This window comes from Catharus ustulatus, chromosome 4 (assembly GCF_009819885.2).
Source record: "Catharus ustulatus isolate bCatUst1 chromosome 4, bCatUst1.pri.v2, whole genome shotgun sequence".
NCBI lineage: Eukaryota > Metazoa > Chordata > Aves > Passeriformes > Turdidae > Catharus > Catharus ustulatus.
Window position 1 is genome coordinate 4,543,472 of NC_046224.1, and position 17,786 is coordinate 4,561,257.

The 17,786-nt window shown below is 48.1% G+C and overlaps 1 protein-coding gene across 1 annotated transcript in view; it reads left to right on the plus strand.

The window, feature by feature from the left end:
* The window catches only part of LOC116995493 (store-operated calcium entry regulator STIMATE-like), a 29,091-nt gene extending 12,379 nt beyond the window's left edge, over positions 1 to 16,712 (plus strand). The window contains exons 4-8 of the mRNA XM_033058274.1: positions 1,007 to 1,128; positions 8,197 to 8,309; positions 9,359 to 9,442; positions 10,416 to 10,532; positions 16,099 to 16,712. Coding sequence (XP_032914165.1) covers positions 1,007 to 1,128; positions 8,197 to 8,309; positions 9,359 to 9,442; positions 10,416 to 10,532; positions 16,099 to 16,212 — 550 coding nt within the window. The 3' untranslated portion in view covers positions 16,213 to 16,712. The remainder of the gene's footprint in view (positions 1 to 1,006; positions 1,129 to 8,196; positions 8,310 to 9,358; positions 9,443 to 10,415; positions 10,533 to 16,098) is intronic.
* The last annotated feature ends 1,074 nt before the right edge of the window (positions 16,713 to 17,786 follow it).

The window sequence follows — 17,786 nt, forward strand, 5'->3', positions numbered from 1 at the left end:
AACTGTAAAAAGCCAGCCTGAGCTTTTGGATGTAGAAAAACTTCATGTTATGCTTTCAGAGTGGATATCAAAAGCAGATTGTTGTTTTCAGTTTCTTGGTTCAGAGGCAGTGCTGAGTTCTGGAAAAGGAAATGTTCACTGCTGTAGCCTTGTGCTTGGCATTTTCTTCATGCTGTAGAAATCTGGCAAAAATATTGCAGTAATGGAAAACTGCATAACAAAACACATTAGTCTATGTGATTTTTTTTCCTTTTTTGTAGTTCATTAAAATACCAAGCCCTGGATTAGAGTTTGGACCCTGCAATCCCCTGAAGGTCCCTGCAGGTCTCCTGCCCCTGGCACTCTGCCCAGGGACACTTCAACATCCAGAGCTGCAGAGCTCAAATCCATTGAGCCAGAATCTCCTGGCAGGGATGGGTTCAGCTCCTGGATTTGCAGTGGGACCTGAACTTGAGGTTTTTGGGACCTCAGGGTTCTCCCTGCTGAGTCAGGGCCCCTCACCTCTCCCAAACTCTGCCTCTCAGTCTGAGTGGCTGTTTTTGGGAGCCTCTTGCAGCTGCTCAGAAAAATTGAATTTTTGCCTCTTCTGCTGCCCAATTTGTGGAGCAGCTGTGGTGCCCAAAAAGCTTTCACTTTCTTGTGTGAAATTCTGGAACAGCTTGGTTCTGTTTCCTCTGAAACTTGAGATTTCATTCTTTTTAATAAGAAAAAAAAATGCTGCAAATGGAAAGGCTCCTTTTTGGGGGGTAACTTTTAAGAAGTGTTTATTGCTATAATGATGCCAGAGAGTTGGTGGAGCCTGCCCTTCTCTCCTGAACAAGCTTTTAAACTGAGAAATTGCTGGTAAGGCTTAGGAAAATGCAACAAAAGAGGAAGTGAGTTTGGATTGTTAAGCAGGGTTTTGTAAAATCTTGGGGGTTTTAAAATTCATTTCCATTATGAAATTAAGGATTTTTGAGTAAGACTTAAGAACACAGCTGAAACCTGAATTTTCCTCTACTTTTAGCTACCTTATTAATTTCATCCTGGATGCCACGCTGGGGATGCTGCTGATCTGGCTGGGTGTGAAAGTTGTCTCCTGGATTGTGCAGCACCAGAAATACACGTACCTGGTCTTTGGGGAGTATGGTAGGTGTCACTGCTCCCAGCTGGGAATGGGGACAAGAAAATGGCAGGAAGTATTTGACTGAAATGTGAGCAGCTGCCTTCTGTTATCCCTTCTTCAGGGAGCTCATGAGAGTGAGTTAAATGTGGAACCACTGGAGTGTAGCAGGGTGGTGAGGAAAGCTGGACATTTCCTTGGGCACCCCTGTGATAAATTGAGGTGTGCAGGGTTCTTTTGTGTGCTTCCTTTATGGATTTTTCCCTACCATCTCCATTCAGAATATGGAGTTGTTCTTGCATTTGCCTTGAGCTGTAGCAGGGATCAGTCAGGCATAGAGTGACCCCAAAATTTGAGTTCTCATGTGTGGCCTCTTTCTCTTTAAATTCCTGCCTTGAGATGGAGATGTTTCCAAAAAGCTGCTCTCAGCCTGCCCCACTAGAGGGTAGCAGTTCCCTTCCAAAAGAGCAGAGCCAGCTTGCAGGGGAAGCTGCAGGAAAGGGAAAAATTAATGTTTTGCCTGTTTTACATTACATCTAATGTACAGATGAATTCAGTCATATTTCAGAAAATACATCTTATTCATAAAAATTGCAGTCTTGCCATTAAGATACTGATCATTAAGTCTGTTCTAAAGTTAGCCTTGGTTTTTTGTGTTCTTAGCTGGTCTAGCATCTGATCTGGTGAAAGTTGGACCCAGCCAGGATTAGTTTGGAGACCCCAGTGCCTTGTGAACTGACTCAGCCTGTGCAGATGGGTCATGGCAGAGGATGAAGAGCCTGGCTGGGTTTGTGAGGCAGCAGAAGCAGCTACAGACTGGAAATGAGATCCTCAAACCTCAGAGTGGCTTTCAGGGCTGATCTCCAGAGCAGTTTCAGCCTCCTGGCAGCAGGGATTTGGTGGGGAGATTACCTTTTGTATTTTCCCTAATAGCTCCTCCTTTATAATAGATCCCCAAAGTCAGTCAGATGAGACAGCAGAATAATCCAGATATTCTTAGTCCAGGAACTGGAGTTTTTCCCCTTTGGAGCAATGAGGACTGGGAGCCCAAACACCTCAGGACACAGCTTCAGCTTTGTGTGCCACGTCTGCAGTTGAGCAGAAGCAAAAAACATGAAAAGTGTATTGGCAGAGCAGGGCTGAACTTCTGTTGAGCTGTAGCTGGCTTAGACCACAGAAACAGCTCACTCCTTTGAGAAAATCTTGCTTTCATTAGTGAAAAACAAGTTTGTGCTGTTGCTTGAATTTGATTCTTGGATTGGGGGTTAAATATTTCATCCATCAAGTGCAGTTTTTGGTGCAGGTCTCTGGCCAGAGTGACCCCAGTGGAAAATTCAGGTGGGAGTCAAATGACCTGTCCAAGGCAATCCTGTGGCAGGGCTGGGGAAGGAAAACACTCCCATCCTCATCTCTGGTGTTAAGTAACTTCCAAAACAGTTGGGAAGAAGCTTGTAAACTTTGTACAGTTAGATGCAGGCTCCAGGAGTATGATTCATTTTCTGGGCTAATTGCTGTAGCAGACTTTTTCTCCTCAGGAGAATTGAGGGAAGCAGCATAAATCCTGCAGAGGAGAGAGCCAGGGGAGCACCAAATCCATGTTGCAAACAGCAGCACTGCCTTTGCCATCAGAACAGAGGGGTTGTGGTTCTGTCCAGTAGAGCCAGTACCCATCTTCCTGCATCAACTTAGAGGGAAAAAAAAAAAATCTGTCACAGCTGTGTCCTTCCAGCATCTCTGCTACTGATGCAAACCACTGCAGCTGTCCTCTGGTGTGGGCTGCAGCAGTTCCTCCTGCTCTGTGGTTGCTTCTCTTGCCTCTGCAGCCCTAGCTGGCTCCCCCTGTTCAGCTGCAATAATGGAGAGGTAAAGTAAAGGGGAGGGAAAGCTCTTAAATCTATGCTGCTATTTTAAGCATCCAGCTGTCCAGAATTGTTTAGAAAAATCAATTACTTCCATATTTTCAAAAGCCCAGGAACAGGGATTCTGAGATCAGCCTCTCTCATGGCCAAACACTGCTGCAGCCAGGAATGATCTCTTTTACAGCTAGTGGGGAATGCTTCTGTCCCTCCATCTTTACCCAAAAGCTCTTGATTGCTCTCTGAATTGCCTCTAAGCACAGGAAACTGCATTTTGGAAAGTGCTGTCTCTTCTCAGCATGCCTGGCTCCTGAGATCAAAGATGGGAAGTGTGTTCTTGGCACAGGAGGGCTTTGGGGAGTGAGGGTTGCCTTACACCCACTCAGAGCTGACAAACTCCTGCCCTGCAAGTGTTGAAGGCCAGGTTGGATGGGACCCTGAGAAACTCCTGTAGCAGGGGGTTTGGAGCTAGGTGATATTTTTAAGGTCAGTTCCAACCCAAGCCATGCTGTGATGATTCTGTGAAATTCCACAAAAGCACCATTGCTGTAGCAGGTCATGGTTACAGGAGCTGTCCCTGCAGAAAACCATCACAGGGAGGAGAACAAAGCAGAGTTTGAGCTTCAAAAGATGTGGGAGGTGGATACCCAAGTTCCAGGACAGACTGAGCTGGGCAGGGTGTGCAGACCAAGCCTGACTGAACTTTGTGCCTCATCTCCAGCCTGGTCCAGCTCTCTTCTCCCTCCCCATGGCAACGAGCAGCTCCCTAAAGAGCACCTTTGGATGGCTACAGTGTCCTGACATTTTAATTGTGTTTAATAATTCTCCAGGATTACTTTAGAAATACCCTGGTGTTTCTTTTTAAGTAAGCAAATGCGATGAATTTGCATCGAGAGAGAGATTTCCTGCAATGTGCAGGTGAATTTTTCTAGAGCAGCATTAAGAAATTAGGGGGAGGAAAAGTGTTCTCACTGGAAAATGTCCCTCTGGGTGCTGACTTTTGTGTGACTGTAGCTGTGGTCACTGGCTATCTAAGCCTGATGCTTTGTGCTCCTTCAGTGTCTGGAAATGGAAAGGCATCTTGCTTGCAGGCCTTCAAAGTCTGTTTAGTGGGCTGTTGAACTCTGCTGGTCAAATTTAGTTCTAAGAGAATATGCTCTGTGCCAGCTGCTGAGTTGAACTGAGGACCTGTGTAGGCTGCTTTTGGCCCCGTGGTGATGTTGTACAAAATTTCCATAACAAATATTCCCACGTCCTGGAGCAGTTGAGGGAGCTGGCTGCTAATGCTTGAGGAAATACTGCTGGAAATAGCTCTAACCTGGGGGCTGTCCTGTGCTCAGCCTGCTGGGCTTTTCCACCCCTAGGGCCAGGGGGAAAAGTCAGGAGAGGACTGAGGGTGGGTGTGCTTGGGTCCCTTGCTCTGAGCAGGGCTGAGACCTCTGAGCCTCCTGGAGCTGGATGGGAACAGGGAACAGTAACTGCAGTGTTCCCTGCAGTTTGGATAGCCACAGGGAGCAAAGATCCAGAGCACTGGTGTGACACTGCACACTTTTCTCCATTCCAGCAATGTGGCAGGTTGGCCAGAGGAGCTGGGAATGCCCCATCCCTGGAAGTGTTCAAGGCCAGGTTGGATGGGTGTTGAACAGCCTGGTCTAGTGGGAGGTGTCCCTGCCCATGGGGTCCCTTCCAACCCACTCCATTCTGTGATTCAGTCATTTTACTTCAGGTGCACAAAGTGCCAGAGAGAGTCTGGGATGTCCACTGGACCCATCTGGCTGCTCTGATGCATCACATTCCCATCTCTAAAAACCTGGTTTTGCCCTCCAAGTGAGATTTCACACAATTCAGAGTTTACTGCTATTTTCTACCCTCCTCTGTACTTGGCACTGATAATTAGATCCCTTGGTCTTGGAGGTATCATTTGACTATCTCCTAACAAGTTTTTATTGACTCTTCTACCCCTACCTTGTCACTCAGTACAACTTCCAGCACTTTCAAATACTTGCCTTTCCTCAAACCCCCTGAACCCTCCACTTTGGCTGTGGTTGAGCTTTTTTCCTACCTGCTCTGTGTGCACAAGTCACCAGAAGTCTGTAAATAAAGCTGTCTGGCAGTAACATGTGGGCTGTGCTGACAGCTCAGGGCATTAGGCAGCCTGGATTAAAACTAATCCTGTGGTGTGGCAGCAGCTCCAAAACCTCCAGCGCTGCTGCCCTGGCTCCCACGCAGGAGTGGAACATGAGACACATTTGTGTGAGGTTCCCACGGGCTCCAGTGGTCCTTGGGCTGCTCCAAGGAAGTTTTGCTGGTGGTGGGGAGCACCAGGAATGCTGCTGGAGGAGAGCAGTCAAAATTCAGTGGGTGCATCCTTCGGGGTGAAGGAGGATATGAATTTCTGTGAGATGGGAGATGGCTGGAGGAAGGTTTTAGCAGAGGATGTTCATTAAGCTAGAGGGAGAGGTTTGTGATGGATTCCATGTGTAGAGCTGAGATGTGCTGGGTTACTCCCAGCCAGAAGCAGGGACAAGAAACTGGAAGGGTTCAAAGGGAATGTGATAATCACCCAACAGGTGTGATGTGCAATGATCATTCAGACCAACTCCCCACTCTGCTGTGATCAGAGCTTTCCTTTCCTGCTAGGAAAGAGGAAGACATCTATTTTATTCTAATTTTTTTTAACCTCCAGGTAGCAGCTGAGTTTTTACTGGCTGGCAACATGGTGTGGCTGAAAGTCTTGTGGGTTCTCCTTGAGATTTATGTATAGAAAAACTTCCTGTAAGAATCATTTCCCATCCACAGAAGTGGGCAACACTTCTTCCATCAGAGACATCAGGCTGAATCTGAGGATGCCTCTGACCAGTTTTCTGTAGGAAACCAGCACTGCATGAGCTCAGCTCCAGCCTTTCCCTGCTGTGGGAGGAGATGGGGCAAATCTTATGGGCTTGTCTAGGGACCACACCAAAATATTCCCTGATGAGATGCCAGGCTGGAATGTTCCTGGTGTTGGTCAGAATTAGATGAATTAGTGGTGTTAGGTGGTGGATTAGTGGATGATGGACACTGGGGTGGACAGTGGTCCCTGGGTGACTCCAAACCTGCTGAGGCAGAAGCAGACAGCTGCATTCCTTGGTGAAGCTGTGTCTCTAAGTCACCTTTGCAGCCCTTAAGGCCATGCTGCTGTTTCATTTTCACCTTTGTCTTGAATCATTTTGGTGCAGAGCAGCCTTGGGAGTCCTTGGGAGATCAGGAAGCAGTGAAAAATAACAATAGAAACACTCTCTGATCTCCCTGCTGGGTATGGAAGTTAAGTCTTGAAAACCCAGGCAAGGCCATGCCTAGGGAGGGTTAAGCAGCAGGTTGTCTCCTATGGGCTGATGAGCCAAAACCTGCCTGGAGCTGTCCAGAGCACAGCATGAAGAACCAAGAGCCTCAGAACATTGGTGAGGTGGTGAATGGTAGTGACCTGTCCCTGCCAGGGGCAGCTATTTGGGAGAGATCTCAAACCTGCTGCTGCTTTTTGGGTAAGCTGAGATGGCAGTGCAGTCACAGAGAGCTGATCCACAAAGGGTGCTGTGGGTTTTGGTCCTGTCCCTCCGTGGGGGACAGAGCACAGCTGACAACACAGAGCAGAAGGGGAAGAGTTCAAACGCAGGAAGGATACAACGGATGTGTTTGTTTTCCTGTTTTGTGAGTGCTCAGATGGGTGGTGATGATGTGGGGGTTTCTGGGAGAATTGGTTTGTTTTGGGCTATGGGGTGAAAAGGTTCACTAGACCCAACGTGTGTGCCAAAGGCAGCCGGGCATCCTGATCTATTGGGAGAGGCTTTCAGGAGGATCAAAGCCTCTCTGCCACCAGCCTGTGGCTGCCAGCTGCCTCTAACACTGCTCCCATCTCCTCACAGACCACCCATTAAGCTGTTGGCCTGCCAGGGAGCAGAGATTCCTCTCCAAAATCCTCCCCAGGCTCTGCTGGGAGTGCTTCCACATAACCTTCCTGGCTCCCTCTTCCTGCCCTCCCTCGTGCAGCTCCTGCTGGTTTGATTCTGCTTGCTTTCCTCATCCCTGCACCCTTGGCCTCCCAGTCCTTCCCTCTCCTCTTCTTTGCTTCCTTCTCAGTCATGGCTTGAGCAAGTAAGAATTTGGGGCACAAGCTCATCCTGCCTTGGACACTACCAGGATGCCTCTAATTTTTAGCTGTAGCTTTGCAACGAGGCAGATGTTTTGGTACATTGCTGACAAATGACAGAAAAAGGAGAAGTGTACCTGGAAACCTGTTTTGCACTTGCTAGGAACTGATCCCCACAGAGCTGGGGCATGGTTGGACACCAGCTCTTCCCAAATCCCAGTATATGCTGCTGGTTTCTGTGGCCAGAGGTTTTACTTGGTTTTACTTTGCAGACTGCTGGTGTTGTCTCCCCCCGCCACATCTCGACAGAATTGTGCTGAAAAGTGGGGAGAAGTGTTCCAAAGTGAAGCAAGGCTCCCAGCCTGCTGCCAGCTGACCACACTGAGCGTTGGCATCTGTCAGTGCCAGCTGCACAGGTTCCCTTGCACGGATGGAATTCCAGATTCCGGCCACATGATGCTGGGAACAAGTGTTGCCAGGGCTTATCTTGGTCTTTAAGTGGTAGGAGGAAATGCTGCAGCTTTCCTGAGCCAGATACAGAAGCTCAGTTTTGCAGACCTGAGATACTGTGGTGAGCCAGGGGAGGTGATAACCAGCTGGCAGGGTGCTCACAGAGGGCTGGAACCAGCACATGTAATAGATACAGAGCCCCTATTGCTCCTAACAACACAAATATGCTTTTCCTTATTTCTTGGTGAGTGCCCCGTTGGAAACATTCATATTTAATTAGCATTGATTCTTTTTGAGTGAATTGCTTTAAAACCTGGGGCAATGGAGCTCCTGTCTCATGCTCAGACAGTATCACATAACCAGCCCTTCACTTCATCAGCACAATGAATAATTCTGTTCAGCCCCAAGGAGTTACACTGCTTGTAGGGAAAATGGTGACTTGAAATTTTCAAACTGTTTCTGGCAACTGTGTGGGTAATGCTTGGCAGGGAGCACATTGCAGGTTATATGTTTAATGATTTATTTGTGTTTATTTTATAGAAGAGTGTGCAGGTACTGATGGTCCTTGTAGAGAGGAGGGTCAGTACCAAGCATAAGGCAGCTTTTCTGCAAGGCTGTCTCCTCCTGTCCTCTGCCCCAGATTTAATATTCTGGTTTTCCAGGTGACCCTCCACAAGCTGCTGCCTGGATTGGCCAGTGCATCCTCTACTTGCTGATAATGGTTTTTGAGAAGACTGTGATTAGCCTTGTCCTGCTTATCCCTGGCTGGACAAAGGTAAGAAGTATTTTTCTAGCTGTAGCTGTTGTGGTTGCTTTTTGTCAGCTTTGCCTGATTGATGGTTCCCAAAATTGAAGGTCTTTAATCCTCACACTTGCTGACATCGCTCTGTAATCATTAGCTATTACTTAAATTTTGGGAAACATGACTTTCATAATGGTTTGGCTTTTGGTGCATTCTCTTGCTAGTCAAAAGCTAATGGAATAAGATGATGCTTTAATTTTCTTTCCCATTCTTGGAAGGCTAAAATGGGCTGGGCTGGCAACTGAGCTCCTTCAGTTCTGCCAGAGGATTTCTGTGTTATTCTGTCAAGTCAGTCCATATTGGTGTTTTGTGATCTTGTGCTTACACCAGGACAATTCTTAGAGATTAATTTGGAAAGTGCTATACAAGCAGTGTGTTGTCTTTTCCTGCTCAGCTGCTTCTGTATGCCAGCTCTTAATTGTGTTGATCAGAAGTTTATTTAAAAAAATAAAAATAATAGCCTGTGGGACTTTTAGCCACATACCTGTTGGCAGGTAGGTGTGATGGGTGTAAAACCTAATTCTGGAGTCAGAGGTGACTCCAGTTTGGAGTCCACTTTCACCAGGCTCTGAGGTACCAGGCACTGTGTGTAACTTGTCTGAGGAGTTATCTCCAGCAGTCTGGGAGCACTTATCTCTTCCAGGGCTGTCCTTCAAACCCAGTAGCCCACAGTGCTCACATCCAAGTGCTTCTTCAGCAGCACAGATCCAGACCCAGAGATGCTGCTGGATTCCTCTCCATGATTGCTGTTTGTGGCTGGTGCTTGTCCTGCAGATGAGCTCCAGGGAGCCAGGGGAAGTCCCACCAGTTGTTGTCATGGATAGTTACACTGAAAGACTCCCAGTACTTGCTTCTGTACAAAATCATGTGTTTGGCAGCTGGGCTGTGTCATCTTTTAGGAGCTGGGTTGAAGCACAGGCTGCAGAGCTCTGGCTGCTCCTGTAAGAAGACAACCAGTTTTCATCAAAGATCTTGCAACAGAGCTGTTCACATAATGCTTCTAAATGTTTTCTCCTCTGCAGCTTCAGCAGATCCTCCTGGGTTACATCCCAAACCCTCAGCTGGAGCTCGTCCTGGTGATGTTTGTTGTGCCTTTCATAGTCAATGTAAGTGCTGCAAGTGCTGGGTGGGCTGGTTTGGAAATCACAGTACACCCTCATGGGAGTGTGCACAGGGACTGGCTGGGGCAGGGTGGAGGGGTGTGGGAAGAAATCTGTCACAAATCTGTCACTGCCACAGTCCCTGTTCCCAGTTCCTGTCCCTTTCTCAGAGCTGCTGTGGGGCTGGCTCTTCACCTCTTGGAATAAAGCTGGGTCTTGTTAGGTGAGAGCTCATCTCAGCAGCAAGCTGTGGGCATGGGGATGCCCAAAGCCCTTTAATGTCCTATAGGATGGCTTGTGACCTTGCCAGTCCAGTCATTTGGCTGGATGTCAGATTGTGTCACAGCAAGACAAGGTCCTCAAGGTTACGCAGAACTGTTGTTCTTCTCTTGAAAACATCTTGAAAGCTCAGCTCTTTTCTGGTTCCCCTGATCCTGGGCAATCCTTGAGCTGCTGCTCCTTGAATTCCTGCTAAGCTGGGATATGAGAACAAGGTGTTACCACTCAGATGCTCCCTGGACAAGCAGGGAGTTGAATTCACTTTCAGCTCATCCCATGCACATTTCAATGGATGCAGCAGTGGCAAAGTTGGATTGATCTGCCTCTGTCCACCATCCCAGGCTGCATTTCTACATTAGAAAGCAAATTCTAATCCTCACAGAACTGACCAGGGGCTGGTTCAAGCCAGTGAACTTTGGATGGAGCTCGGTTCAGTGGTTGTGTTCTGGTGGAAACTCGGACTGTTGTGGTCTTATTTAATCTGGGTCTTCAACTATGGAAATAGGACTTGTGTAAGGAGGGATTTAAGGAATTTCACTCATCCAATCCCCATGGACACAATTCATGCAGGACTGATTTAGATATGACGTTGATCAAGGCTGGGTTTCTGGAGAACCCAAGAGGAGAAGAAATATCTGTGATTGAATGACTCTCTATTTTGGTCTCTACAATCTATTGATCTAACTTCTTTCTCCCCAAGGCCATTATGTTCTGGGTTGTGGACAGCTTGATTATGAGGAAATACAAGCAGAAGGATACCCTAGACATAAATGGATCCACAGAAACTCCTCGGGCCAGGAGGACTGAGGAATCTCAGGTAAGAGGAAGGTAATCTCCTTAGGCCATCTCAGGGATGCAAACTTGTGTTTCAGACCCAGCTGCAGATTTGTGGGATGGTCTGTGTGTTTTACCACAACCCTGTAACAGAACATCACATTGCCTGGACCTGGGGTGGTGCTTCATGGATGTGGGTGATCAGCCTGCAAAGTCAAACTCACTCTAACCATGAGCAAAGTCACAGCTCAGGAAGTGTTGCTGAAATACTGCCCTGAATGATGGCAATACCTTGGGGGGATGAGCTGGCTTCTGCACTGATCTGTGTGTGCTGTCACTCTGAGGTTTACTAAATTTAATTGTAATTAATTTTGGCTGGGAAGAGCTTACTTTCCTCTCTGTAATTGTTAGCATCCTTTTTAGAGAACAAGGCTTAGCTGAGAATCCTATTTTTGTCAGAATTTGGTAGTCTTTCAGCCAGATAATTGTCCCTTAGTTGTGTTTTGTGTAGTCTGAGCCTGACAAAGTTATGGTGGGGGAGGAAATGCTGCAGTTCCAGCAGACTTTGTTCTTCTTAATCATGTGTGGTTTCTTGGGTAGGTGTTGTCTGCTTCTTACTGACCTTTGGGGAGTGTCCACAGTCTTGGTCCCTGGAAGGATTTCCCTCCCTTCTGCTGGCACCCAGGCCTGCTTTCAGTGTGCTCTGACTGCTGATATCCTGCAGCTCACTGGCAAGACTTACCCAGATAAGATAATTTCTGGCAATCACAGACTGGCTCCTGGAGGAGCTTCTGCTGAGGAATTCAGGATGAACAGAAATAGCTCCTGCTCTGTGAGAGTTCTTTCATGAGGAGTAACTCATCTCTTGTGCTGATAGATGGGATGGCCCATCACTGGTGGCATTGCAGCACACAGAGGTAGTAATGTTTTGGCAGAGTGTGCTTGGCAGTCTGCACAGCAGCCAAGGCTTTGTGTCCCAGGGGTGCAGTGGGGAAGTGGCCACTGCTCAGGCAGTGTCAGAGGAATCCTCACTCTGGCAGGGAGGGCAGGCAGATGTGAGCAGCTGCTGAGACAGTGGAGTCACTCCTCCTGGCCCTGCCTCAGGATAAACAGCTCTGGAGAGGTCACTGGTGGCAAAGCCCTGCCCTGCTCCCTGGATGTGTTCCTGAAGGCCCAAGGTCAGTCAGAATCACACCAGAAGAAGCAGAGCTAAGGAGATGACATCTCTATTTGAGACAAGGACCTCCTTCACAGCTCTTGGAAGCAAACCTTGCAGCCCAGGCTCACAGGTGGTGGCTGCTGTGGGTGGGCAGGTGGTGTCACAGGTGCTGCTGCTCCTTGGAGGTGGAGCTGCACCTCTGCCTTGTGCCACTGGAGCTCTGCAAGTGTTTGTGACCTCCTGCTCAGTTTTGAATAATCAGAAGGAACAATACCTGCTAATTTCCAGATGCTAAGAAAGGCTCTTCTGGCAGGTCAACAGATGGGAAGTTTTAAGTAGTGGAAACAATTCCCACAATCTTCCACTTTCTGTTAAAGGTTTCTCTCAGCTTCCAAGTACCTGACTGCTTTTCTCTGAAGACTTCAGCCAAAATTCAACAATGTGCAGGTCATCTGTTCACCCTGAAACCCTCTGATCCAGTGGAGCTACCAAGGGCTCCTCGGAGCAGACTGCAGGGATTGCCTCCTTTATGCTCAGACATGTTCCTGTGCCTCTGGCCTGATAAATACATTGGGCAGAGAAGGAAGCTTATGAAGAAACACAGAAGTGGATGAGCTGTTTTCCAACTGTTTCTTGGCACTGGGCCTTGAGGAATAAGCCTTAAGCTCCTGCTTCAGGTGTCAGCTTCTTAAGCTGTGAACTAAAGATCATGTTGACTGGCTGAGCCCTACAGCTGCATTGACTGGAATTTAGGCTCAAAAGCAGAAAATGAGCATTTTTTGGGTTTGTTGCTGCTAATAACCTGTTCAGGTGGGGGAATTTCTTGTTTCCCTGCTGCTCAGTGCAGGAGGAAGGGGGGCTGGGGGGAGTAGGGCAGAGCTAATGTGTCCCACAGGTTTATCAGGGTTCATCAGGGCTGTCTCACTGCAGGCGCCACCAGCTCCCCATCTCACTGCCAACTTGAATTTCAACCCTCTGCCTATCTCACCAATGGAGTGTCATTATTTTCACATGAACCAGCAGTTTGTGTTTGGAAAAGGAGGGGGAGAGATAGGAGGGAGAATAGAAAGAGTGGGCTGAAGTTAACCTGTTAAAATCCCACTCTGTGCTTTCTCTGGGGGCAAAGCTGAGGAAAGCTCAGCTCTGTCCTTGGCTTGGCAGAGCAGCAAGAAGAAACCAAAAAACATCAAACCTGCTTCTGGTGTCACTTACTGACTCTGTGGCTGCAGCCCGGGAAGTGGCAGCTTCTTGTGGGCTTTAAAGCTCCTTTGGTGAACCAGAGCATGAGCTCTTACTGCTTCCTTTACACTGAATCCCTGAAAGGGACAAACTCCCTCTTATGGTTGGGAGAATTTCACCCTTCTTTCCTTCCATGTCAGTCTTAAGCTTTGTGTTGTTTCAGTCTCCTGCCCTGCCTTGTAAATATTCATGGAGTAATTTTTTTCCCCCTCTTTTGGGATAGAAAATGATCTTTTGAATGCCAGTCTGCATCCAGTGCTGTTCAGCCTGGGGAGGTTAATTCATCTGCAGGGCTCTTATTTTTGCTTTGTATGCGTCCTGCCCTTGACCCGAGGCTCTTTTCCCTTGCCCTTGGAACTCCCAATGAACTTTAGATCTTATCTGTGATTTCTTTGTTTCCTCCACTCAGGAAAACAAGTCAGTTTAATAATGTTTTATTTGATCTTTTTTTCAGTTGTTGTTTTTTTTTCCCCAGGGAGGTGGATAAGTTTCTGTTGCTTTCCTGAAGGCTTACATTTTTAGAGACAACCTTTAAAGCAAAAGTCCAGTAACAGTGGTACTTGTGAGAAAAATTAATGTGAAATTAGAGGCTGCTCTGAGGCTGAAGGAAAGTTAATATACTGCATGAGGCCTGGCTGCCTTTGTCAGGATGGAGCACCTGTCCTAATTCCCTTCATAAGGAGCCCTGCATTTTGGCATTCATTGGATGAAAATTCTGATAGACACCAATACAGTGCTGCTTACTTGTTAGTGTTGAAACACTTCAAGTCCAAGAGCAAATTGGATTTGCCTGTTGCTTAGCTGAGCAAGAATTCTATTTTAGATTTTTTTTTTAATATTTTTAATTAGCTCAAGCTCGTGGTGAACTCAGGTGCCAGGGAAGGTAAATGAGGGTGGGCATTGAGGTGCCTCTGGAAGGAAACTCCCACCTCACAGTCCTCATGCTGTGATCCTGACCTGGATGCATCTGCAGGGAAACAGCCTTGTCCAGGTTGTTCTGAAAACTCCCAAATTAGAGCTGGACTTGAAATGATACCTGAGGGTGTGTCCTGTGACTGTCATGGCAATGAGGTGCTCTCTCCAATCCCTGGGGAATTGTGGAAAGGTTCCTGGGGGCTGTTGGCTCCTGTAGCTTCCTACAAGTGTGTGGTGGGCAGGTGGCAGCCTGGATGGGTCTGGATGCACAGCACTGTGTCACCACCCCTGCTTGGCTGCAAGGGGGTTTGAGTTTTCTGCTGAAACCCACCCAAATCACCAGTTCAACAGGGCCCACAAGCAGTCTGTGGCAGCCTGTCAGAGCTCAGTGAGTTCTGTGCTGCCTGTGAGTAATAACTCACACATTCCTTCAGGTTCAACAGCATCACAATATCAATGGGATAAACAGAGGAAATCTTCACGTGAGAGAGATGGAAACTTTCCAGTGTGGTTCCTGAACCAAAAAAAAAAAAAAAATTCCTTGAGAGCAATGAGGGGGACAAGAGAACTTAATCCAGTTTTCTGCTGTCCTCTGGGTGTCTGGCTGTGAAGAGAACAGTGGATGGAGGGGCTGGGCTGCGTGTGAGGGTGGGGAGCAGGAAATCTTCCCCTGCGGCTCTTCTGCTCCTTTGAAGTCACTGACTCACTGGAGTTCTGTTTTTCCTGTTTTGTGGTTTTGTTGCTGTGGTGACTGGCCCTGTGGTGCTGCCTGAGTGCTAACAAGTGGAGGGCACGTGAATTCACCACTGTGTGTGGAGATAGAGACAGGAGTAATTCCCCCTGCTCCTGGTTTTGCCCAAGGGATGCTGGGCTCTGGGGATGTTGGGAATGTTCTGTGTGTGAGCACTGGGCTGGAGGTCCATGAACCATCCCTTGACTTAGGGCTTTGACGCTGTTGAGTCAGGCACAGGGAGACTTCCCAGTGACAGTGCAGCTTCTCTTTCCCAAATGTGGGTGTTTGAGGAGGGGGGGTAGGTGGAGTCCTGGTCTGGAGCACAGCTCTGATGAGGAGCAGCTGAGGGAATGGGGATGGAGAAGAAAAGGAGGCTCAGGGGTGACCTTATTCCTCCCTACAGCTCCCTGGAGAAGGTTGTAGCCAGGTGAGGATCAGTCTCTTCTCCCAGGTAACAAGAGGGAATAGCCTCAAGTAGCACCAGAGGAGGTTTAAATTGGATATTAAGGAAAATTTCTTTACTGGAAGGGTGGCCAGGCACTGGCACAGGCTGCCCAGAGAAATGGTGGGATCACCATCCCTAGAAGTGTTCAAAAAACATGCAGATGTGTGCTCAGGGACATTCAGGCTGGCAGTGCTGAGTTAATGGCTAGACTCAGCCCAGGGGGTCTTTTCCAGCCTTGAGGATTCAATGATTCTAATCTGTCCAGCCATGAATATTATCCATGCACACTGCTGGCTGGCTGGCATTGGGTTTCAGCTCTTCTGCAGTCAGTGCAGCCATCTCCTGGATAAAATCCAGCCTTTTTCCTCTTCCAGAGGATGTGGCTGGACAATGTCTACACATGGCTCTGTCTGTACCTTGCAAATGCTTTGGGCTGATGGCAGCTGCTTTAGAGCAGCCCCTGGTATCCTCAGATGTGGAGTTAACTATTGAGGGTGTAGGGGTTCCTTGGGGGAAAAGAGCAGCCTTTGGGTCCTGCATCAAAGAAATAAAAGTACTTTTTTTACCTCAACCACTAGTGAGAGGTGTCACTGCTCTGCTTTGGCTCCCACAACTTGGACTGAGCCAGGAGCTGCTGTGCCAGGCAGAAATGAGGTGCTGCCAGGCTAGGACACCACTCCTGAGCTGGCTGGCCATGGCTGAAGCTGAGCCTGCAGCTCTGCTTGCCCTTCTGGCTGAGCTGTGGAGGTGACAAGTGGCTGGGGGCCTGGGAAAAGGTCTGCACGTGGTACAACTGTTCACAAACTGTGTGACCTCATTTCTGTCCTTCTCCACTGGGGCTCCATGTGGGAGTCCTGTCCCATGGGGATAGAACCTTCAGCTGCCCCCTGCTCTCAAGGAAGGAGGCTGGGACACCAGCTGGTCGTGGTGCCTGTGCCCAGACCTGTTTGGGTGTTGTTGGAGAGATGGTCTAGATGGCCTTGAGGCCTTACCCATCTGCCAGGGAGGATTGGATCTGGCAGCAGACCCCTCTGGGAATGCTTGACTCGTTCAGCAAGCAGTGCTGAGAAGATCTGAGATCTCTGACCCCATCAGCATCTGTCTGTTCTCCTTTCTAGGTACTGCTCTCTCCAGACATGGATTTTGATCAGTCTGAAAGCGACCAGGATGTGTCAGCACTCCGGGGACCCAGCCAGAAGATGAAGCAGCCCAGCTACCAAGTGGTCATCTGAGGCACAAGGGAGGTGGAGGAAGGAGCAGCACTGTGATCCTTGAGCTGGCCAGGGAAGGGCAGGGTGGGGAATACTGGGTCACCCTTGCAGAAATCCTTCTGCCTGCCACATCTTAGACCTATCCTGCAGTTGTCCTGTGGATGGAATCTGTGCATCCTGTACAGGCTTGAGCAGAATCTGCTTTCCCTGCCTGCCCCACATGCAGGCACGTTGAGGTTGGGGATACAGGGATCTATTTTCCCTGGCTAGGCAACTGGGTGTGACTTCTTTTTTCTTTTGTCAGGGCTAGTGACTGAAATGAAAAGATTGTCTGGTTTTTTAATAGAAAAAAAAAAAAGCTCTATTCTGTACTACCTGAACTGTGACACTTTTATATGCACAATGCTCAAAAGAATTGGTTTGCAATATGTATTTAAATGTCTTGAATTGGGAAGCTTGTCCCAGTGGATCTGATTCTTTTTACTGTTTTATAAGGAATCCAATAAATATTTGACCTAAAATTGCTTCATAGATTAAATGCCTTCATGTGCTTAATGTCCTACACAACCCTGACACTGGGAAAAGGAGGAAGGGGAGCTGTTGAAATCTTTCCTGACCAGGGAAGATTGTGTTTCTGCAGCAGGGCAGGTTTCTGGTAAACCTAAAGATGAAGAGCTTGAGCCACAGAGCTTGGTTTCTGTGGTGAGGTGCAGGAGCTGCTTCAGTGCAGAGCCCTGGTGCTGCAGCACCAGCCTGTGCTGGGCTCAGAGCAGACTCAGAGATGGATCCCAGTCCCCACCTTACAAGGGAGTGTTTGCTGGAAGCTGACACCTCGCCTTTTACTTTGTTTAAAATAAACAACTGCAATGTCTGCAGGATCTGATTTGAGCTGTATCTGGAAGCCCCATTAGCTAGCCCTGTTTTGGGGTAAGGAAGGAGCTGGGATAGTATTGCTGCTGGAAACAACCCTGGGTCACCCCAGGACTGGCACTTTTTGCTCCAAGTGTGAAGTGCAGGGCTTTGCCCTGTTTGCTTTCCTCTTAGCAAACTGTATTTGTCTATAAACACAAAAATGCAAAACACTTTGCAGCTGTCCTGGGGACACAGTGAGCACAGAGCAGCTGCACCACCCCTCTCCCAGGCTGGATGCAGAGACACAGCTGTGGAGAGACCCATCCAGAGCCCAAAAGGGGGGACAGTCCTTGGAGCAGGGATCCAGGATCCACTGGGCTGGTATCCCTAGTGGAGCCATAGCCAGGCTCTGCTTCTTGCAAGACAACTCCCCTTAAGTGATGGATGGGAATGATCTTTTATTTTTCTTTTTTTCCCTTGTATTTTCCCCAAGAAAACAGCCCTTATTAATGAGTAAAAATTAAAGGATTTGGCTTTTCTAACTTGGATGGATTTAGATGTAAAGGCTGAGCTTGGAGCATGTGAAGATAGTTGGTGGGGTGTTCTTTGGGGCTTGGTTTGTTGTTTTTCTCCTGACTTCAAAGTGGTTTGAAGCCTTAGATGCAAATCAAAGTCTCAGATGCCCCTCAGTGAACTAGACACGCTTGGCTACACTTGCAGCTGTGCAGCTTTAAACTGTTTTT